This window comes from Dasypus novemcinctus, chromosome 2, assembly GCF_030445035.2.
Source record: "Dasypus novemcinctus isolate mDasNov1 chromosome 2, mDasNov1.1.hap2, whole genome shotgun sequence".
NCBI lineage: Eukaryota > Metazoa > Chordata > Mammalia > Cingulata > Dasypodidae > Dasypus > Dasypus novemcinctus.
The window spans coordinates 8,873,132-8,897,383 of record NC_080674.1 but is presented as its reverse complement, the minus strand read 5'-3'; the positions used below and the strand labels follow the sequence as shown (position 1 = coordinate 8,897,383).

Below are 24,252 nucleotides of genomic sequence, written 5' to 3'. Positions count from 1 at the left end.
TGGTTACCAAGGTAATATAATATTATGCAGCTATTAAAAGCAATAAGGTAAAGCTTTATTTTCTGATAAGAAAAAGTGCCATGACATATCCCTAGGTGTAAAAATCAAAATACGAAGCAGTGTGTACAATCCTGTTTATGTGTGTTGCATAAGATTAAGTTTCATGTGATGATATGCATGATAATTATTGCATTAGTCAGCCAAAGGGGTGTTGATCCAAAATACCATAAATCTGTTGGTTTTTATAAAGGATATTTATTTGGGGTACAAGCTTACAGTTACCAGGCCATAAATCATAAGTTGCTTCTCTCACCAAAGTCTGTTGCTATGTGTGATGGCTGCTGATGTCTGTGAGGGTACAGGCTTCCTGGGTTCCTCTGGGCTCAGCTCCTGTTTTCTCCACAAGGTCAGCTGTAGACTATGAGGCTCTCTAGGCTTTGCCTCACTCCACAAGGCCAGCTGTAATTATCAGGCAACCTGTTCTGTCTCTCTCCCCCCCGGGCTCCATTCTCTCTGGGCTCAGCTGCTCTGCTCCTCCCTGGGCTCCAGCTCAAAACTCCCAATGTTGTCTTTCGCTATCTTTTCTCTGTGGGTCCCCACCCCTTGGTATGAGGGGACTCAATGCCCTAATGATGTGGCCCAATCAAAACCCTAATCATAATTTAATTAAGTAAAAGTGAAACTTCAGACAGATCAGTTTACAAACAATCCAATATCTATTTTTGGAATTCGTAAGCAATATCAAACTGCTACAATTATATGTAAGATCGTATATATATGTACAAATACATATGCATGTATGTAATTATATAATTACATATAAGCAACAAAATAGATATGTATATTTAGAAATATCCACAAATGCCTGTTTATATGTACAGAGGAAATACGGACAAAATATATAAGCAATTGTAAGCAGTGCCTATTTCTGGGGAAGAAAGGCTTTTACTTCATCCTTTATACCTCTGTTTTTGTTTGTTTGTTTTTAGGCGGTACTGGGGATTGAACCCGGGACCTCATACATACAAAACAGGCGCTCAGCCACTGAACTACACCTGCTCAACTGAATGAAAGTAATATATGTACATGGTTACAAATCAGAGTTCTCAGGAGCTTCTGGTGACAGGTGATTGTTCACACCTGTCATAACCCAGCTTAGTCCCACTGCGAGGAGCAACTTCCTTTAACTGTTGGAACTTCTTTGGGTGGATCATAAAAAAATATTGTTTCATATCAAGCTGTGCTTGATTGATCAGCTTTAGAACTCTCTCCCCTAGCTATGCAACCCTCCATGTAGCTTTCTCTGCTTTGGTTTCTTCATTTATAAATGGCAATCAATGCAGTACCTAATTCAAATACTATATATAGAGAGTGGTTATGAAGATTAAGTAACCTATATTAGTGGATCAAATTCTAAGAGTAGTACTTTATATTTGGTTAACATATATGTATTAATTATTATTGGTTTTTATTATTAACATTGGTGCTAATTGATTATATTACTTATTATGACTTTCTTATCCTAACTCTGTTCCCATGTTTGATAGTTACCCTGACTTCTAGTTCTTCTCGTGGTCCGTTGGTATCTCTACACCAGATCCTCCCTCTCTGTAAGCGGCACCCTACTTTCTGCTATTGCAGCAAGCCCACCTTGGCACTCTCCTGTCTTCCCTCAAGTCCATTTCCTGTGTGTTGATATCTTGGCCCCTTGAGAGAGAGAGAATCCCCCGGTGACCACTGCCTTGCTTGCCTGCAGGGGTGTTCTCAATTTATTTTTGTCTCGCTTGCTCTGATTTCTGTCTTTTCTTTTTTCCGTACCTTATTCACCTTCTTTTTTATTTATGAGGTGGAGTCCAAACCATGTTCAATATTAACAATGCCCATGTTCAATACGAACTCTTTTATTTAGACAAAGCTAAAATAAAATAGCCATCGTTTATAATAGTTCCGATATAATATGTTGGATATAATAGAGCTATATGAAATTGAAATTTTAGTATATTTAAAGGCTACAGTATTCAAAAGGAAGAAGTTACCTTTTTTGAATTTGAACTAACCATATGAAAATTATTCTGGATATACTTGTTTGTCCTTGGGCTGATTTTAAATAGTAATTAAAGAATTTTTGTGCCTCAATTTTCTTATCAGTAAAGTGAAAACAATAATATTTCTCCCATCACAATTAAGTGTCTAAATGACATAAGTAACTTGATACTTCATAGGAGCGACTCAAAAATAATACCTGTATTAAGGTGATAACACTGCTGCTGATGGTGACGATGGTGACCTTGTTGGTGGCATGGTGATGGTGATGGTGATAATGATGGTGATGTGATGATGGTGATGATGATAATGATGGTGATGTGATGATGGTGATGATGATGATGATGATGGTGGTGATGGTGATGATGATAATGATGGTGATGTGATGATGGTGATGATGATAATGATGGTGATGTGATGATGGTGATGATGATAATGATGGTGATGGCGATGATGGTGATGATGATAATGATGGTGATGTGATGATGGTGATGATGATAATGATGGTGATGGCGATGATGGTGATGATGATGATGATGGTGATGTGATGATGGTGATGGCGATGATAGTGATGATGATGATGATGGTGGTGGTGGTGGTGACGGTGATGTTGGCCATCATGATGTTGTGCTGAGCAGGTGGGGTGGTAATGACACAACAACTCTATTATTTTTTTTTATCTTTGTAACATTCTGGTATTAGCTCAGTTCAGGAAACCAAAGGCTCATGTTGGCACATACGATCTTTTAGCCATCTGCCCTTTCTTTTTAAAAAAAATAGGTATTTCAACCAGAAGTAATTATTGACTTTAGATACTTGCTGTCTAATATAGTCAACTTCTTTCTCCAGTGTGCAGACAGTTTAGATGCCCAATTTGTTTTTCATATCAAATGTCAGAGATTCTCATGCTCCCTGGTGAGGGACAGGCTTGCCTTAGCTTACATCTTCTGTGGTAAGTAAAACTGCCTTTCTCATGGCCTTTGGTGTGTGTTTCCAGTGCCTGCATTGGGGCCCAGGACCCTTACTGTGGCTGGGACGTGGTAATGAAGAAGTGTACAAGCCTGGAGGAGAGCCTGAGCATGACGCAGTGGGAGCAGAGCATCTCCAAGTGTCCTGTAAGTGCTTTGTCCAGTGGCCTCCACAACTACTGTGTGTACCAGTCAGGGATCTCCAGGATGTTGTGTATAGCTCTGTCTCCATCTCTCTCCCTCTCTATTTTATCTATCTATCTATCTATCTTTCTGTCTGTCTGTCTGTCTGTCTGTCTGTCTGTCTATCTATCTATCTATCTATCTATCATTTATCATTTCTCTGTCTATACAAAGAGATTTATTTAAGGAATTGGACCTCACACTTATGGAGTAGGCAGGTCTGCAGGCTAGAAACTCAGAGAGGAGTAGACAGTGCTGTCTTGAGGCAGAATTTCCTCTTTCTTTCTGGAACCCTCAGTTCTTTGCTTTTAAAACTTCCAACTGATTGGATGAGACCTACCCACATTATCAACGGGAAACTCCTGTACTTAAAGTCAACTGATGGTGGGTCAACCTTAAGTAACCCACAACAACCTCTAGGCCAGTATATGGCCAAACAACTGGATGCCATGTCCCACTGAGCATCACACTGTACATGGGGACCCAGACCTCCTGATAGTAGGAATCCCTACTTCTGTGTGTCCCCACATTTTCCTTGTGGAACCTTTCTAGCAAAAATCTATCTCTGTTCCCTAAACACATTCAGCTCTTAGCTCAACAAATGTCACATGAGATGCTGTTCATAAACTTTTTGTCTGCTTTGAAGAAAATGTGTTAGAGAAAACAATGCTGGCTTGATAATGGAGTATAATGTCTGTTTTATTTTCACCTACAGAGTTTGGGGTGGACTGTTTTGTCCTTTGCAGTGTTCATAAAATAGCAACTTCTGTACCTATAAATTTCCCATGGGAGCTATAATTCCAAAAGCTGGGATATGTAGAGTTTTTTTTTTGTCTTTTTTTTTTAATGTTACATTTAAAAAAATATGAGGTCCCCATATACCCCCCACCCCCCTCACCCCATTCCTTCCTCCATAACAACAACCTCCTCCATCATCATGACACATTCATTGCACTTGGTGAATACATCTCTGAGCACCACTGCACTTCATGGTCAATGGTCCACACCATAGCCCACCCTCTCCCACAGTCCACCCAGTGGGCCATGGGAGGACATACAATGTCCAGTAACTGCCCCTGCAGCACCACCCAGGACAACTCCAACCCCCGAAAATGCCCCCACATCTCTTCCTCCCACTCCCTACCCCCAGCAGCCACCATGGCCACTTTCTCCACACCAATGCCACATTTTCTTCGATTACAACTAATCACAATAGTTCATGAATAGAATATCAGTAAGTCCACCCTAATCCATACTCTATTCCTCCATCCTGTGGACCTTAGAATGGTTGTGTCCATACCACATCTGTATCAAGAGTGTGCTTAGATTCCAGATGGATGCTGGATGCAATTCTCCTGCTTTCAGTTGTAGGCACTCTTGGCTTCCTGGTGTGGTGGTTGACCTTCTTCACCTCCATGTTAGCTGAGTGGGGCAAGTCCAAAAACCAGAGTGTAGGAGTTGCAAGTCTGTTGAGGCTCAGGGCCTGGCTATCACATGGTCAGTCCAGAGATTCAGGTCCCCTGGGTATTCATTAAACCCCAGCACCAACTACAGTCCCGGTAAAAGTAACAGGAGAGGCTTGTGGACAAAGATCACATCTGAGTTCAGCTCCATCACACAGAAACACAAACTCCAAAGTAAGGCCAACTGACATGGCACTGAACTCCATCTACCATGACCATAGAAACTGTGGGTCTCTGTAGCCCTCAGTAGAACCAATACCTGGGGTTGTATCTACCTTATCTGTCTCTGGGACTCTGCTGAAGTGTGCATAAGGGCAACCCCTCTGATAACCTCCTGGCTCTTTTTGGAGACTCATAGCCATATAAACTCATTTGTCCTTTCCATTTCCCCCTTTTATTCAGATCAAAAAGCATTTTAACTCCTGGTATTATATGTAGACTGAGATATTCTGTTTGTCCGAGTTGACCCTTTTATTCTAGGTCATTTTCTAGTTACATCATCAGCTGGTACTTGGTAGTAATCCCTCAGCGCCAGGGAGGCTCACCCCGGGAGTCATGTCCCATACTGGGGGGAAGGCAACACATTTACATGCTGAGTTTGGCTTCAAGACTGGCCACATTTGAGCAACACAGAGTCTTTCAGGAGGTAACTCTTAGGCACCCTACAGCTCTAGACCTTGTTCTTATTTCAGGTACACAGGCTCACAAGCATAGTCATTAGTGTCAAGGGCTCATTGTTGGACCTACCTTATTTTTTGGTCTTTGCCGTTGCATTTGGGGGATTGTTGCTCTTCCTTTAGGGACTGTGATAGAGTTTCCCTGGCTAGGAACTCAGCACTCCCTCAGTTGTTCATTTTAATTGTCACCACTATGAAAATATCCAAACATTTTTATGTGCCCTGGATATATGCCCTGGAGAACTCCCTGCCAACCATGTGTCCCCTGTCAATAACATCCCACACCAGTATTCCTCCCTGCCATTGTTGAACCTCTCTGTGATCCAAAACTTCTTCAAAAATGAAGCCTAATATATTGCCAGGTTCCATTAATAGTAAAATGGAATATAGCGATGAGTCTAAAGGTTAGATATAGAATACATATTAATTTAGAAAAATTAAGGTAAAGATAAATTGGGGTATCAAAAAATTTAAAAGTGCAAAAACTTTGTTTTTGATGTTTTTCCTTCCATCACTGCAATAAGTGTTGCGCTGTATGCAAATTGGCAAGGCAACTTCTTCCATCTTTTCCTCAGTGTCTATGTCCTTTCTTTTTCTTTTTTTTCCTAATTATTAAGCTTATCTTCACAAAAGTTTTAGATCACAGTAATTCACATATACAGTATACAGTACTCCCACATATCCAACATAAAACCCTTTTCTGTTCCACAGCAATAATCTTTTTACATATTCATACTATATTTACTGAAACTGATGTACAGATATTGAGACAATAGCTTTCAAACAAGGTAACATTTGGGTTTACATTGAGGTTTATATTTTAGACTATACAATTTTCTAAATTTTTAGTTATCTCATGTTTTACATTATGATTTACATGTAGAGCTTTTAAAAGAATAAACTAAAGGCTAGTGCATGGGACAATGCCATTGACCCAGTTCTGGGTCACAGGAAGGTCTGGGAGGATCTTCCTAATTATCAGTCCCACACTGAAGCCTGCAGAAGGAGGAGCGACTCTTGTTCGTAGGGCCATGCTCTCGAAATCCACGGAAAGCAGATTCCTCTGTTTCCTTGGTTATCTGTCTGTTTGGGTCCCCACACATAAGAACCAGTTTTTAATTTCTTGAAGATCCTTAGATGCAGTGATCTCACTTTCTGTCTTCTGTTCTCAGTGAATATGAGCATCAGTTATTAACTTGCACCTTTTTGATGAGATATCATATCACTTGGCTGATCCTTAAGTTCAGATTCCTGTGACTGAAAGTTCTGGCAAATCTCTGCAATGCCAAGGTGTGGAGGGAAGCACCATGGTCAGTTGTTTGAAATCATTGCTCTTTGGGGATCCTGGAGGGAGTGCCCACGGCCTTGGAGTAGAATCTCTCTCTTTTCACCCAAGGAACCTGCTCTTCCCATGATCGAGACCAAGTTTTCGCAAGTGCCAACCCTTTAACTCAGAAGTAGGGAAATCAGGCCCTGAGAGGAGGGGAAGGCTAGGGCTATTCAGACCAGTATCATCCCCCCAGTACAGGATTGACAGCTCCTTCACTAGGAAGATTTTTGTATCCACCATGTGCAGGCTGTGAACATCTTTGCAGTGACTGTTTGCCCTTTTGGTTCTTTAGCTTCAGATATTAGATTTTTAGGGGCAAACTTTTTTGTAGTGTCTGTTGAAAAAGACAAATGACCATGCCTGTGCTAAGTCTCCTCTCATTTTCCAACTACACTTGAAGAGTAGCAAGGTGTTGACCTTAGAGTCCTTGCAGCTATTAAAAAATTAAGTGTAATATCTAAAATGTAGCTCTAAAGTATACACCATGTACTTTAGAAGAATCCATGAATCTTTCTGGAGATCTTTGACCTGGCATTTTTAATAGTGGTCAAGGCAGTAGGAGAGAAGAGCAGTTCTGCTTAATAAGCAAAAAGCTGGAGCCCATGACTGTTTTTGTAGATAACTGGAAGATGTTGATTTTGTTAATGGAAATGCACACTTATCCACTTGGTTTCTAATGAAGCCTTGTTTTATACATTCCTGCAGTCAAAAATATTCAGACAGTACAATATGTAAAAAGTGACCAGAGGGCCAGTAAAAACTCAAGTGCTCTTGGGATGCAAGGTGAGCCTGTCCCATTGTCAGGGCTGCCATCTCTGCTTTAAAAACACAGCTGAGATTTTGCTCACTATTATCTCTGGTCACCATTAGGAAAACACGTCTAACAGGCTCTTTTTTCCTAGTACAAGGCCATTTCATTCTTTTAAACCACCCATATCCTCTCACCCGATGTAATTTGCCATATATCAAGATATATTTTAGTTAAATTAAGCATATGCAAAGCAATTAACATCAGACAATGTATCTTGTCAAATTGATCAAAACACAAGAAAGAAAATCACGTATTTTTCTGATTTATGTAGGCTACCATATAGAAAATGTTAACTACCAGATTACCTAACTACTCTTCATTATCTATCCCTTTCTAAAAATCTGTCTCTTAGAAATGAGCTACATGAAAAATTCTTAGCATTAATATATATTGGTCTTAACTTAGAGGGGTATTTTTAAAAACCATTAAAAATGTAATTTATTTCTATGTGTTTTTTTAATGAAGGGGAAAGTTTTAATTTTATTGGCCAAATCTACCATATTTCCCCAAATCTGAGATACCACTGGATGTGAAATATATCACTGTTTTATGTGCTAATAAGTAAAATGCATTCATGGATTACAGGACACTAGCTGATTTCAGGGGTATCAAAATACAAAATAATCAGAATAAAAATAAAACAGCATTTATAAGCAGTTAACTATTTTTCTGTTTTTGCCTATGTTTTTTTTTGTTGTTGTTGAGATACCAGGGTTCAGAGTTTGAATCCGAGACCTCGTATGTGGGAACCTAGTGCTCAACCACTGAGCCCCATCTGCTCCCTGGAGTTGTTTTTTGTTTGTTTGTTTTGCTTTTTCTTTATTTGATTTTTTTGTAGGCGGCACCAGAAACTGCACACGGGACCTCCAATGTGGGAAACAGACACTCAACCGCTTGAGCCACATCTGCTCCCTACCGAAGGGAAATAAACTTTATCAGGGATTTTTGAAGGAGACCAGAACATCTTATATCCCTTGTTCAGGCCTAAGCTGAATATGGAATCCTTTTATCTTGGGCATCAGTGATGCTGACAGTGACCAGGTCAACCTCAGATCCTCTGGTGTGAACCTACCAAGTAAAACTCCGTGAACTTTAGCATCGATGATGTAAAACAGCCAAGTTGGCCAAAATTAGGGTCCCAGTCAAAATTCATGTGTTAGATCCGGTGCCTCTCAGAGAGTTCAGGTTGGAGATGGGCTCTGCACCCTCTGCCAGAAACCTTCCCACGGGTGTAGGGGCTTGTTCTCCACCTTAAGTTCCCTGTTTAAAAATGTTTATGGGCTTCTGGTCTCCAAAAGACAGGGCAATTGCTTGCTGACATATTGATTAATGTGTTTTTTGCTTATAAAGCTATAATTAGGGCTATTGCTCTCAGGGTAAGGGATTTGAAGTGTTTGAGCCAGATCTAGATCAACAGAGCTAGAATGATCAGAATAATATAAATGGCCTGCATAACTGGTAATGATGTTTAACGTGGGTTGTATCATCTTAAGAATCTACCTAGGCTTTATTTATGCATAAATAATGTCTATAACCTTTGCAGGTGCATGATTAGCTACATAGCATATCGTGCTGTGAGTCTCAGTTCCAAAATGCATCACGTAGTAACTAGCAAAATACTTAGGCCAAATGAAAAATTAGGGTCTTTCAGTGAAAGGATTCTTCCCAGGCTACTGTGGAATTAGCTTCTTTAGAGTGAAAAGAACCTTAGCCATGGCTGAGCTCAAACCCATCTACTTAGAAAGGGAACCCCCCCACCCCCACCCCAGACAAGAGTCTAAAGGGCACACACAGATCGTAAAACTGCATGAGGAAAGAAAGAGGACCTGATCCAGTGCAAAGCCCCAGGTGGCATTCCCAGCTGTCAGCATCTCCCCAGAGCAGTGGCTGGTAGGTGGACCCGTGACCCAGGGGTCACCCTGCAGAGTATGCCCAAGTAGCACATGAGACATTGTTTCTGAATATAGTAGTGAAATGTACTGTAAGAGAAAGGACACAGTAATCCTGTGTCGTGCCATGTGCTGCGTGCCTTCTTAGAGCTAAAGAGAGGCTAACAGGCTTGCTGAGCATTTCCATGGTGTTTCAGACTGGCAGGCTGAGCCCAGGGGGCCTTTGAGATAATCTTTGGCCCCAAACCTCCAATCTGCTCCCATTTTGCCCTTTCACAAGACTGTTCAATATTGGAGGGATTCATAAGCCTTCAAAAAATATCACAAAGGCATCCCCGACCAGTAGTACATTTTCACAAAGTGAGGCCAATGGGAGCGAAGGAGGATTTCGTTAGAGCCCCTCTTAGGGAAGTTAAATACGCATCGCCATCCACTCCCTGGCCCTTCCTGCCCCGGTCCCAGCCCCAGGTCTGGCCCATCCCATGTCCAGATGGCTCCCCACGGGCTTTCTTGTTCTCTTTGGGCCAGCCAGCGGGGAGCTGGGCAGGACAACAGAGCGAGAGAGGCTGCGGGATTTCCCGCCCTTGAGAGCCGCTCAGGTGGGGCAGCCTCCCTTGGACTTGAACCCTCGCTGGGCTCCCGTAACCCTGTCCTCCCTCTCCCAGGTAGACCAGGGGTAGTCACATCTCCTGTGTCGACAGTCCCTGAGGCTTGCGCATCCCTGACAGTTCCCCAAACCCTGTCCGCAGCTCTGCCAAGAGCGCCTGGACGTTTCCCCAAAAGCCTCCTGAGGGGCCTGCATTTCCTGCCAGAAACCTGACAAATGCCTGACTTCAGGAGCAGACCCTTCATCTCGGGGGCTTGCTGATATTGTGCTTCTCACCTGCGGGGCTCACCCTGACGGGACAGGCACATCCAGAAGGAGGCGGAGAAGGAGTCTCTCCTGGCCTGGCCTCCACCCCCACCTGTCAGGCTGGGTCTGGCCTGGGTCTGCAGGGAAGCTGGCCGCAGGCAAGGAGGAGGTGTGTTTGGGGAAATTTTAGGATCAACACAACGTGGTTGTTGACATTTTGAATAAATACACTTTTTTTTTTTTTTGCTATAAAAGGAAAACGGTCCCTTACTTGTATGCTTTTTAGGTTTTGCATCATTCTGGGTGAGCTGCGACTCATGGTTTTAGTTCTGAGAGTGGGGGGAGGGATAGTTGCCCTCTCCCACATGTCACACAAACCACTGCCTGGCCCCTCTGGCTCTATCCTGCCCTCTGCTCTCAAATCCTTCCTTCCTGCGGCTCATCTGCTCATGAATAATTAGCTCAGTGGGGAACACCTCATGTTCCTCATTCATATCCAGCCAGTGAACCAAAGCCTGTCAGCAATTGGCATTATACTTATAAATGTTTCCAGGGTGAAAATGCCCAAATCATAGTAGCTGTGTCCCGTCTTCTTTTCCCTGATTGAGGCACGTCATGCTGCCTCGGTGTTTCTAAAACCAAATTGGAACCCAGCTTCTTTTCCGCGTGACCCACGGGAACACTTTGACCTTTTATTAAGCCCTTGACTCTCCTCTAGACCCTGTGCCAAGCCCTTGGCCTGTACTTCCATTTGATTTTATTTAACCTCCAGCCACACTGATAGGGTAGAAACTCTCATTGCCCTGCTTCATTTTTAAGTGTAGAAATTATACTTTTGATTTTGCACTACCATCAACACCATCTATTACCATATGTTTTCATCACCCTAAACTCCATTTTGTGCTTTTGAGGTACATTAAATTCCAACAGAGTTGTACATTGATGATTTTTTTCACCCCAGTCCTTCTCGTTCCTTGGATTTCTCACATCAGTGGATACTACTGATGTAACCTACTTGCCAAGCCATTATTCTCCTCCACTCCCTTTCTTCTTCCTTTTCTTCTACTGCATCAACATCTTCACCAAAGACCTCTTCTTTCACTTTGAAACATTTCCCCACACATCCCTCTAATTCGAATAAAAACAGCTCTGTATGTGTTCTGACTGGGAGGGATCTCTCCTTTTCCTCTCTGACCCTCTGACTTGTCTTCGGTTCCTAGACCAGGAATCTCACCGTGGACGGGCACTTTGGCGTCTGGTCTCCGTGGACACCCTGCACCCACACGGATGGCAGCACCGTGGGCTCCTGCCTCTGCCGAACCCGCTCCTGCGACAGCCCGGCCCCGCAGTGTGGGGGCTGGCAGTGTAGGGGTGCCAGCGTGGAGATCGCCAACTGCTCCAGGTGTGTGCTCTGAGCAACGTGGGAGAGGGGGAGACACTCCCACGTGTGACACTCAGACTGTAGACAAGAAAGAGCAGAAAGACAGGGCAATAGACCACTTACAAAGTATATGATTGGTGAAAGGAAATGATAAAATGTTAATTAGATTATAAGTCTAAACCTACTCACAGTTTCATTAGATGAGGAAAAATATTTCTGATTTTCACAATGACGCTGCTTTTTTGAGGGGAAAGTCTGTTAGTTAAAATCCTTCTGTAATATATCTATTAGTAGTCCCTTAATGGTGGGACATAATACATTCATTGGAAACTGACCTAATCCACTTAATTCTAGATAATTGTCGCTTTTTTTTTTGACAACATTAGCAACCCCCAGTGGTTAGAGGTGAGAGGTTAGAGGTGAGAGCTGGAGCCCCGGATGACCTTGCCAAGCATCAGACATAATTTGGCCACACAATGTGTGTAAATAAAATTAGTCATAAAAATTATATCTATATATCACCTACAAAAACAAAAAGATATGAGCAAAATGTCTGGCTAAGAAAAGAAGATACTTTCCTCATTCCTGTAGCTGGTACTGTTGGCTGTTCTGGAAATACATGCCTCCAAACTTAGTACATGCCTTACAATGTGCCTAAAAGGCTACTTTTATGTATTCATTTTTGCATCTACAATCATTTAATGAATGCCGGCTATATGCCATGTCATATTGATATGCCTCAGCTAAACACTGAGGATGCAGAGAAGAATAAGATGGAATCTTCACACTCCAGGAGCTCAGATTGTATTTTGGAAACAGATAAGCAAATAGAAATCCTTCAATTTTGTGATTAACTGTAAATGTGTACAATTAAATCAGTCATTTCTGATCCAAACTGGGTAATTTTAATTCGATGCAATATTGGGAAGAGAGGAGTCTGCAAACTCTGCTTTAATTAAACAGGATTCAATTTTGTTTATTTCCTGGGATCTCTTAGGTGAAGCTGAGTTCATAGATATACTGGCTTTAGAATGGTTATCCCACCTATGGCGAAGGTTTGGTGTTAGATTTGTGGTGTAGGAAGGAATGGGATGTTTATATTTCTGTGCATGTGAATTCTGGGGTGAAAAAGTAGGTAGACAGCCAAAAAAATCTGTTTTCAGTATAGCTATAGATTATCTAAAAGAATCTGAGCATCTTCTGAGGGTAGTAATGGCAATGGGGTTAGCTACTTTTGTAAGATAGACTAATGTACTCTCTATAAGAAAATCGGTGATATTCAGAATTGTCACAGTTCCCTGTCTTCTAGACACGCTGAAATGTATCTCACAGGAGAAACTCATATGGGGCAGATAGAATGATTCTCCTAAGTACAGTATTCTTGGATACCACTTATTTCACTGATCAACAATTATTTCTAACAGCCCATATACTTCTTAGTAAACTCGCTCATGGAGATTCAGAAAGCAATATTCATTCCTTACACACCCTCCTCTGGGAGAAGGATCACCAATAGAGGAGAGGTTCAGTAGTCCAGAGGCTGATCACCCACCCTGAGTATGTATTCCTGCACCTATAATCAACAGGTCCATCATACTCTCTCTACATATCTGCATCATATGGCAACCTGTGCAGCAGATGCCATTTGCGATGTTTATCATTGCAACTGGCCACATGGGTTTGCTGGGGCGGTGATCTTCACTTTGTATTGCTTACTGGCCTCCAGCAAGAATTTTGATAAACTATAGAGCTCTTGAATACTTTTAGATGGACTTGGAATTTTTTCATCAACAGTTTCAATAGTTGTAATGATATAATTTCTATCTTCTACATCAGTATTTAGATATGTAATGGAACCTAAATTTAAAAATTAATGAATGTGTGCTAACATTCAGCAATTTTATATTTTTCCCTTCTCCTCAATTTACTACTTCCATTCTATTTCCCTTATACAGTCCTATCCTAATGTATTATGTTTTCACATTTGAAAGTTTTATATTAGTCACCCTATCATACTTCTCTGCAACTACCATAAAATCAAATTAAATATATATATGTATACATATCGTCATATTTCTGCAAAGTTATTTCCAATAACTGTGAGGCTTATATTTTAAAATATTTGTTCCAGAAATTAGCATAATTGATCTAAATAACACGAATATCACAAATTTTGACAAATAAGTATTTAATAAGACTTCATTAGAAATTCATTCCTTAATGCCATTGTTTTTAATTCCCATCCTGCATACAATTCATCCAAAGTGTACAGTCAGTGCTCTTTAGTATAATCACATAGTTATGCATTCATCACTTCAGTCACTGTTAGAGCATTTTCATAATTTCTGTAATAATAATAGCAAAAAAACTCGAGAAATTTGTTTTTGTCTTTTGCAACAGTATTCAATTTCCTCCTTCATCCTTTGTACCTCCGCCATCACAGCCACAAAAATATTTTGAAACAAGCATTAGGCTCGGGCTCCCTCTTCAATTAATTTAGAGTAGTTAAGAAAAGTGCCATGTTCTGTCCATGGGGCCCTATTTAAAATGTACAAGCCCTGGGAGAGTTGTCTATGATGTTGCTACGCTGGCAGTCAGCCTGGATGATTAAACCGTGGGAGAGCTCAGGGCAGAAGGCACTGCCTGCCTGGGGGGTGGTGAGTAAAGGAAAGTGAGGGCCAGCTTTGCCCTCTGCTCCATTTTCATTTTCTGTTAGACCAGCTTAGATCATACCACAAAATGGAAAAGATGCCACAGAGAACAGAGGTTAGAGTGTTTTGTGTTTTTAAAGAAAACAAAGGCAAAAATGATGCATCTCAATTTAATTTTTGTAAAACGGAGATGTTTCCATTGACACCTGGCAGAAACTATGAAAGCTACTAAATTGTTATTGTTTGAAGATTACAAGAGGAAGCTAATACTCCTTTTTATATCATCGAATGCGAAAAAAGATGATCAGGTGCAGTACTGAGATCGGTTTATTGATATATCCTCAGCTCTGGTTCTAGTTGCAACATTTAAATGCATAAATGGATTGCTTTGAACTGGTGATCATAAAATGATCCATTTTCTGATACATGCATTGTGACTCTTTGGCTGCCTGCAAGTATATCTGTCCCTAAGGAGCATTTGGGACTAGGTAAACCCAGGTGCATATAATTAACACTTCCATATCCAATTGCATATACTTCCTCACTTAGATTCCTATTATATTTATTTTTATGTACATACCTCCCTGTATACAACATATTCCACATATTATAAACAATATATTATAAGATGCCATATTTGTTAGGACGTTGAGGCAAAGTAATCAATTCCAAATAATTCTGGCATCAGCATTTCCTGCATTATCTAACATGACAATCTTGTTCATACATAAACTTTGATATAAAAATCCTATTTTATTTTTGTTGAACTTGACGTTTAAGATTTGTAATATAATTCTATGAATTGTTTGGTTAGTTTTAAAAAGATTATAGGTAACAGGGCATAATAAACTAATCACCTATGGGAAATTTGAGAAGATCCACTTTAAAATTGTGATTATTTGTTTTAAATTATCATAAAATTGCTTTATTATAATATACTGTAAACCATCACTATATATTTTAATTTATATCATTATTAACTCAGAAAATAAAATTAGTAGATATGAAATATATTTAGGATTTTTTCAGAAAATTTTCATTTGAAGTTATTTTAGAACCTATAAATTCAACTTATTGTTTATAGTGGAAGCTAAAACAGCATAGTGTGGACCTACATGTTTTTAAGGAAATGCATAAACAAAAAATTCCTTTATCAGTCACTAGTGGTTTATCATATAAATTATATAAATTATGTAAAAAGTGATTTTATTTAATATTTTTACATATCTCCCTTACATCTACATATATATGTGCAATTTGCAGTCCTCATTTCTGCTCTTTAAATCTGCCAATTTGCATTAAAATGGCTAAGAATTGGAACTTAAATATCCTTTTTTGATCTTTAATATATATTTTTTTAAGTTTTGAATATTATTAACACTTCCTTACTCATGCAAATGCTATCATGAAATGCTAGTTATTCACCGATGTTAGAGTTTGAAGGCAAGAATTATGTTCAGGTTTTAGATGTTTATTTTTCCAAATGTATTTTTTCATGGATTATAACTGATAAAATACAAGTCCAATAAAATCATACACTGGAGGTTTTACAGATTCATCTCTTAACTGCTTTTCAGTGAAATAATACAATTTTTCATTCAGCCTTTTTCATGACTAGAGTTTCTGAATTCTTTCTCATGTAGTCCAGTTTGACTTTAAAAGGCACTTAGAACTTTATCGTGAATTTCACTTCCTGGCTTTACAGCGAGATACCCGAACACAAAGACAAAAACATAGTGGTGGAGACTTGGTCCGATTGTGCGTTTACATTTGGCTGGCCGTGCCCCAATCAGATGGCGGAGGTTCAAGACCGCGGGGGCTGGGAGGTGGGTGCGGGGTGGCGCCCGCAGCTGCCTCACCGAGTGACCCCATCTCGCCCCCTCCCCCAGGAACGGAGGCTGGACGCCCTGGACCCCGTGGTCCCCCTGCAGCACCACGTGCGGCATCGGCTTCCAGGTGCGGCAGCGGTCGTGCAGCAACCCCACGCCGCGCCACGGGGGCCGCGTGTGCGTGGGGCAGAACCGCGAGGAAAGGTAGGTGCCCGCGGCGCCCCGCGGCCGCGGCTTCCGGGCCCAGCTCAGCTTCTCGGCCGGCCGCATCCCTTTTGTTCCGCTGCCTCCTCCCCTTCTTTCTCTGACATCCTTCGATTTTGACAAGAGCCTCCCATTGGCAGCATCACGGACCAGCGTGGTTCCTTCGGGTCCGCGGGCTGAGCTCTTGCCCCCAGCCCAGACGCAGGCATAGCAGCACCGCCGGGCTCCCCGGAGCCTGGGGACAGCGAGTCTGCTGGAAAGGAATTGTCCTTATTAGCGCCCAGAGGGACCAGCTCCTAACCTGCCATTCCAGTAGGACCAGTGAGGCCCCAGGTCTGGATGTTAATGGTTGAATAAGGTCAAGTTTCCATCAAAACAAAATGAAGCAGCTGCAACACATGTTTTGGTTCTGTTTTATAACCACATGCAAGTCTATTAACAGATACCCTCAGCGAAGCTTCAGCATAACCGGAATTGGGGATTCTTTTCCATGTGATTTCTTTTTTTCTCTATTTTTTTTCAAATGTTACATTCAAAAATATAAGAGGTCCCCGTATATCCTCCAGCCCCCTCACCCCACTCCTCCCACATCAACAACCTCTTTCATCCTGGTAGGACATTCATTGAATTTGGTGAATACATTTTGGAGCACTGCTGCACCACATGGGTAATGGTTTACATTATAGTTTACACTCTCCCCCAGTCCACCTAGTGGGCCACAGCAGGATACACAATGTCCAGCATCTGTCCCTGCAGCACCACCCAGGACAACTCCAGGTCCTGAAAATGCTGCCACATCATATCTCTTCTTCCCTCTCCCTACCCTCAGCAGCCACTGTAACCACTTTCTCCACATCAATGCTACAATTTCTTCCATTACTAGTCACAGTAGTTTCATAGTAGAATACCAGTAAGTCCACTCTAATACATATTCTTTTCCTCCATCCTGTGGACCCTGGGATGGTGATGTCCACTCCACGTCTATTTTGAGAGGGGGCTTAGATTCCGCATGGAAGATGGATGCAGCTCTCCTGCTTGCAGGTGTAGGCACTCTTGGCTCCCTGGTGTGGTGGTTGACCTTCTTCACCTCCCTGTTAGCTGGCTGGAGTAAGTCCAATAAACCAGAGGGTAGGAGCTGCAGATGAGCTGAGACTCAGGGCCTGGCTGTCACATGAATGTCCATGTGATTTTAAGCTTTGAGCATGGCCTGGCCACATTTCAGCTGAGTCTTGGCTTTGACAGTTTGCTGCTTTGTGTAGAATTAGACAGTTGGTTTCAGCCCCATTAAAAAATCTATAGTTTTGATCGTTGAATCTGTTTTGCATATTTACTGTATAGTCCAGATTATTGGGAGAGAATCCAAGTAGGGGAATTTCATATTGCTCTGAAGATTCTTATTCTTCCATGTACTGCAGAGTGCATTGATCCCTGGCAAACAGAATAGCATCCAGTGCTCTTTAATTAAATTATGGTATGGCTTTTATCAAGTGTTGTGGTTCAGAGTCCACTTTATTGTGGGAGCCTCTTAAAAGAATAATGTCTATAGGTATTTGCTCTGTGATTGGTATTTAAATATGTTAAAAATCCATATAGATATTTCTCTATTAGGTATTTATTACAACCTCATGACAACTTGGGCAAATCCTTCTTTTCTTCCTTCACTATGTCCCAAAATTACCAGTTAAGCTTTCACTGCTTTTCAGTAAGAGAGAAATGAATGGGGATTTTAGCAAAGCAGGGTCTGTCATTTTGAAGTAGTCGCCCAAGACAGACCTACGCTAGGCCTGTCATTTTCTGTATAGTACCATTGTGGAAGTATTGCATCCTGCTCTTTCCAAGCCTTATGAGATTAAAGATTGGTCGGAAGTTTTTAACATGTTGTCACATGCCACATGGTACAGTCCATTCAGGCAAGGTCACTTTCACCTGCATGAATCTGCCTCTAGGTGATGGAACATCTACAGACCTAACACCCATATCAACTGGAAGCACAGGAGGAAGAGGCTGTTTAACTCCCTGTTTGTATTGGAGTTCATGCTCTGAATTCACCTATGATTTATGTGCAATTGTACATAAAGCTACGTGTTCAGGAAAAGACCGAGGTGGCTAGTGGGTTTGGTGGACCTCCTTTAAAAGTAGCGATGCCCAAAGATGTACTTACCAAATGCAATGGATGTGTCATGATGATGGGAGAGAGTGTTGCTGTGGGGGGAGTTGTGGGTTGGGGACGGTGGGGTTGAATGGGACCTCATATTTTTTGAATGTAATATTTTAAAAAAATGAATAATAAAAAAATATATATATAATATACCAAAAAAAGTAGCTCTTTTTATTTATTTATTTTTAAGTAGAAAAAGTGTTCATTTGGGTTAGAAGAATAATTGCTTAGTGGAGGAAAATTTGAATTTAAGTAATAACTAGAAGCCAATGACGTAGATGGTAAGAACAGAGACTGTGTAAGATTTTTATCAAATTTGAGGCGTCAAATTTGAGGCCTTTCTAGAGAGCTATCAAGAGATGTTAAAAACCTAGAGGAACCAACTGTGTGATGTCTCTTTCTCGGTTTTCACAAGAAAAGTTTCTCAGATTTCTCTGTTGTGTTCTGTGAGACGTTTCTCCATGAGTAGCATAAAGGAAAACCATCCTGATGCCAGCAGAGGAGATACTTGAGAACTAAAACAAGGTTGGCCGAAGCCGTGGTCTACATGGGAGGGCAGAAGGACCACGGACTTTGGGGACAGTCATTCACGAAGTCACACAGTGCTTATTTACACCCCGCTCTCCTGAAAGAACTCCCGCGTGGCCGCAGTCAATGCGCCGATTCTCCCTGAAAAGTCCCTACGTGAATGGCAGGATTGTGTTTAGTGAATTTCCATTTGGGGCAAAATCTCCGGTGTGTGGAATAATTCAGTGGGAGTTTGGTTGCCACAAAAATTTCACAAAATCACTTTTCCCCCCAAAGTAATGGATACAGAACACGTCTGTTAGCTTATTTTTATATGTACTTTAAAAGTCTGGGCACTTTGTTTTTCTATTCTGAAAAATTCCTTGAAAAGGATTTTCTTGAGTAGAAGCCCTGATTACCAAAGAGGCCACCAACAAGGAGGAAGAAACGGACCTCCATGTAAATGTTAATCAAAATGCACCTATTTTCTGTATGAGTTTTCTCCTGCTCTGTAACAGAGTACCACAAACCTAGTGGCTTGAAACGACACACATTTATTGTCCCACACTGTCCGGCAGTGTCCAGGCACTGCTGACCCGGGACCTCTGCTCAGTCTCCCAAGGCTGGTCCAGGCACAGGGGGGACTGTGGTCTCATCTGAGCTCAGCTGGGCGAGGATCCACTTCCAAGTTCCCGTGGTTGCTGCCGGCACCAGGTTCTTTGTGGACTCTCTCACCAGGGCCTCAGTTTCTCACTAGCTGCCAGCCAGAGGCTGCCCCCTGTTCCTTACCAAATGGGCCCTGCCCACCATGGCCCCTTGCATCCTCAAAGGCGGCGAAGAAGAGTGTCCTCTCTCGACAGCATTGCATCTCGTGTTAGGCGATTGTCTAGAGTTGAGCTGGAGAGAGCTGACTGCCAGGTCTCGAGGTGGCCCACACCTCACCAACAAAACAAAGTAACAGCCAAGACTTTCCTCACTTACTGGGAGAGCAGAAGAAGGAGCTGGCTCCCCCCACGAATGACACCGGGCGAGGTTCAGGTGATCAGTGCAGTCAGGGCACTGGCTCCCTGCCTAGCGCGCCCCACCCTAAAGTCTCCTGACACTTTATGGGCGCTGTTTCTGGGGGGAGCAGGAGAGAGAAGGGCTAGGAGTGGAAGAGCACTGAGTCACAGAGGAGGAAGCAAGACCCCTGCTCTGGCTCCAGGTGGAGGCACCTGGCCTAGGAATGCAGCTGTATGTGAGAGCTCGGGCTGCCCGGGGTGGAGTGGGGAGCTGCAGCCCCCGTGAGGCCTGCCGGGAGCCTTCAGAATTGTCTGTGGTCAGGCCTAAAGCTGTATCCCTCAGAAATCATAAAAGTGACTTTCCATCACCTTGGCCACATTCTGCTAGAAGTGTGTCACAGCCTTGCCCTGACCTGAGAGGTGGGGATTGCACAGGGTGTGAAGACCAGGAGGCAGGGAACAGTGGACCACCTTAGAATCTCTGCAACAGCAGCTTCTCTGCTATCCCAAATGCAAAATGCATTTCATCTGCTCCCAAGACCACCAGAAGGCTCATCCCATTAAGGCATCTCCCCAAGGTCCATAACCCTATAAATCAGGCCATCGGGCAGATTATAGTTCCTCTGACAGCCTGTGAAGCCAGACAGGCTATCTGCCCTCGGCACACCTAGCACACAATGGTGGGGCCAGCAGAGGACAATGGCTATGGACATTTCTGTTCAAAGAGGGGAGAAATTGAAAGCAGCAGAGGAATCAGTGACCCATACCAATTCTGAAATCCAGCCAGGCAACTGCTGGGAGTTTCTTCTATAAGTTTCAAGGCCTGGGCATAATTCCCCATTGCTCCCAGCTCTGTCCTTGTTTGCACTTCCCTAATCATCCTTCCTTCATGAAGGGTGGCTTGGGTTGGAAGCTGGGAAGTTTTATCCTTCTGCTTCCTGATAGTAGAATTTTTGGTGTCCCATAGCCTCCGTTCTTCTGTAACTCCCTGCTCCTTCTGGTCCAGCCTGGGGGTGCTTTTTGGTGAAATGACTTTCCCCGGGCTTCCTTCCCTCAGTGATCCACAGAGCCTTGTGAGATGAACCCTTCACCAGGGCCTGCTGAGATGGCTGCAACAACCAGGAGCTTCCCGAGGCTGTAGGGTTTTATTGAGACACTCCAGTAAGGCACACCCTTAGCCTCTTGAAAGACTCCTTTGCATGACAGGATACTCTCTTCATACTATGATCTTTCCAATGTTTTAATAAAGGTTTAAGGAAAGCTCTTATTTATGCCAGACTTTCCTAACAGTGCTCAGAAGCTATTTCTTATTTTCAGCATCTTTTGCCATCTGCAGAGGCTGGAACTTTCCCAAATCATCCAGTCCACTTCCTTTGGTTCAGTTCCTTGTGGGCTGTGGGACTGAGTGCCTCAGTTTTCTGCTGGTTTTATCCCCGACCCCTGGCCTCATGGAGCTTCCTGGCATGACTACTTGCTTCCTCAAAGTCAGCAAGGAGAGGGTTTCCTTATAAGAAGGGCGTTCACCTCTTACAGAACATAGTCAGGGAAGGTACATCCTCTCATCCTTGCCACATTTAGTCGGTCAGAACTGAGTATCGGGTCCCAGCCGCATTCAGTGGGAAGGGATTACACTAGATGTGAGTACCAGCAAGTGGGGATCACGGGGTCAGCTCAGCATCTGACCAACACATTAGCACAGTTAAAGGTCCCCGGAGGCAAGAGGAGTTTACTGATTATATGATTGTTCTTTGTTTGGGCATGTTTGCTGTATCCTGTGGTGAGCCAATGTGATAATTTTACAAGTAATTACTTTCCCCTAATGGTTTCTCTTAGCTTTCTCTTGGGGTGAAAATTAATAATATGGTAGACTTAATGTATGTACAGTTTCTCTGGCACCATAAAAGATGTAATTATTCCAGTATGGCCCAGAAAAGAGGCCATTCATGTAGCATGAACAGATAAGTAAACAAACCTGACAGGGCCCTGATTGCTTTAATAATAGGAGTTGCAGAAACCTAACCTAGCAGGAAGAAATACGAAAAGAAACATGATACAGGGCCGGGAGTCTACTCTATATGAAATTATAAAATGCACTTCTTTTCACAGAGCTGAGATTTGTGGAAAAATGGATAATTTATGGAGGAACAATACTGGGTCATTAATTAATTTTTAAGTGTAAAATGAGAATGTGCAGTCATGGGCAAAATTAAAATCTTAATTTTTAATGCATCCTGCAATGCCTCCCTGACTTTCAGTGCTTTACGGTACTAGAGACCCAAGAGAGCTGATAAAATTTCAGAAACTCCTAACTGGTCATTTGGTCAGAGCCAGCAGCACATCGAAGCCCAGAGGAGTGTAGATATTTTACTCAGGAATTAATTAAGAAAAAAATTTTAGGCCACCAAGGTGACTCACTGCCCATTCCCATTGCTGTTGATGACCCAGAACAGGTTTGCAAGCCCGATGGGTCGTTTAAAATTGGGGTGGCCGAGGTGGGGTCAGAAGGACACTGCTTCCTTGAAATTTCAGCCCAGAGGGAAAGGTCATTCTGTGCATTGCCTCTGAGCTTTCTCTCTCAGGATGGTTTCCTGAGTGAAAACCAGACATGAAAGGACAGAGTGGCCTAGCAATTTGTTTCCCTTCTGACCTCCCTTAGAGACCCTGCAATTTCAGAGGGTGGCATCCCAGCAGATCCCGGTGTGGTTTGTTTCCCAAAAATGCTGTAGATTGATGGTTCAAAGGAAAAAGGAACTTAAAACAGAAGAAGGAAAAAAAAAAGGGGGGGAAGGCAAGCAGTCGGCAACTGTGAAACGCAGCCAAATAGATAATTAAAAACTGCTTGAAAGTTCCATGCTGCATGCAGTTTACAGGGTTACCCCACGGTAGATTTTTAACTATAAAAACATTCTAGTGTTTTCAGAGGTGGCTTGTTACAGTCAAATAAAAGAAGGAATTTGTGCACTGATTTATTTTTCTTGGGGGACAAATGGTAACTCGGTTGGTGTACTTTTTATTACAAGTCAAGAGTTTTATAAGCATTGTTTCATAAGGTTTTCCCTTTGCCTTCAACCTTTTATTTTTTTAAAGCTGAAATTAGTGTCAAGTAGTCTAGGAAGTCCACACATTTAAATGTCAGTGAATCAGCTTGGATGCAGGATATGGCTTTCTACTTCCGCTTTTCCCCGCAGCGAGAGCAAACACACCTGATTATTTTAACTTAAATACTGAGAGTTCTAATTCTAAGTTTTTCTGACTGACTTCTGAACATACTCTCAGAATAAACGGTAATTTTCTCCTGGACTATTCCATGCTCCGACATGTATATTCATATTTACTCAGCTGTCAGTGTGATTTTCATATTGTCACTACACATGTGCACGTGCAGTCAATCTTCTTTATTTGTAGATTCCTTATTGCAAAAACACCTACTTGCTAAAATTTATTTGTAACCCCCCAAATCAATACTCCATGTGTTTTCATGGTTGTTCACAGATAATGCAAAGAGCAGAAAAAATTTTGAGTGCCCAACATGCATGTCTCCAGCTGAGGTTGAACAAGGCTATGCGCCACCTTCTTGTCTAGTTCTCATAACCGTGTCCTTTTCATATTATAGTTAGTGCTCCTTTCTCATTTTTGTGCTTTTTATTGGTGATTTCACTTTTGCAAATTGTCCCCAAGTGTAACACTGAAATGCATGAGAGTCAATTCTCCTTCCAAAGGTGAAATATCCTCATTTCTGTTTGGCTTTTCTATGTACTGTCTACTGCACAAGAATGTCCACTGGCCCTCAGCGCAGTGGGTGAATAGCTACATAATACATTGAAAGGGAAGGCTAATATTTATTTTATGTTAAAAATAGAAAAGATGGGCAGTGGCAAGTGCTCTCTTATGTGTGAAAGCTTCGAGACACTAATTCATTTGCCATGACATATGGACCATCTCCCCCTGATTGCCTCCCACTTTCAAGTTCAGATGCTGACTTTGGACTTCGTTTGCTTCTTTGTTGATTTATTCTACACATTGGCATAGTCCTCCTATCTGACTTCCACATACACCAAGCCCCATGTAAAGCTCTTCTTCTCCTGCTTTGCTCTATTCATCTAGCTTGGATGGTTGCCATCCAGATTCCTCTGGTTGAAATTTGTGCTATCAGATCTTCTGATAGTGGCCTTAGCTATATGTGGGGGCTAATACCTCACACTCAAACACCAGAGTTCCTCAAATCTTGGGGAGCTCCAGACCATTGGCAAGTTGATACACAAACACCCAGAGATGAATTGAATCTCCACCATCTAACCCTCATG

General features: G+C 42.2%; 1 protein-coding gene across 2 annotated transcripts in view; it reads left to right on the top strand.

Moving 5' to 3' along the window:
• SEMA5A (semaphorin 5A) overlaps window positions 1-24,252 on the top strand; it is a 539,903-nt gene that overhangs the window by 452,179 nt on the left and 63,472 nt on the right. For both annotated transcript variants that reach the window (XM_058306809.2, XM_058306819.1), the window contains 3 exons: window positions 3,041-3,158; window positions 11,438-11,619; window positions 16,139-16,282. In XM_058306809.2, the coding sequence (XP_058162792.1) occupies window positions 3,041-3,158; window positions 11,438-11,619; window positions 16,139-16,282 (444 nt within the window). The remainder of the gene's footprint in view (window positions 1-3,040; window positions 3,159-11,437; window positions 11,620-16,138; window positions 16,283-24,252) is intronic.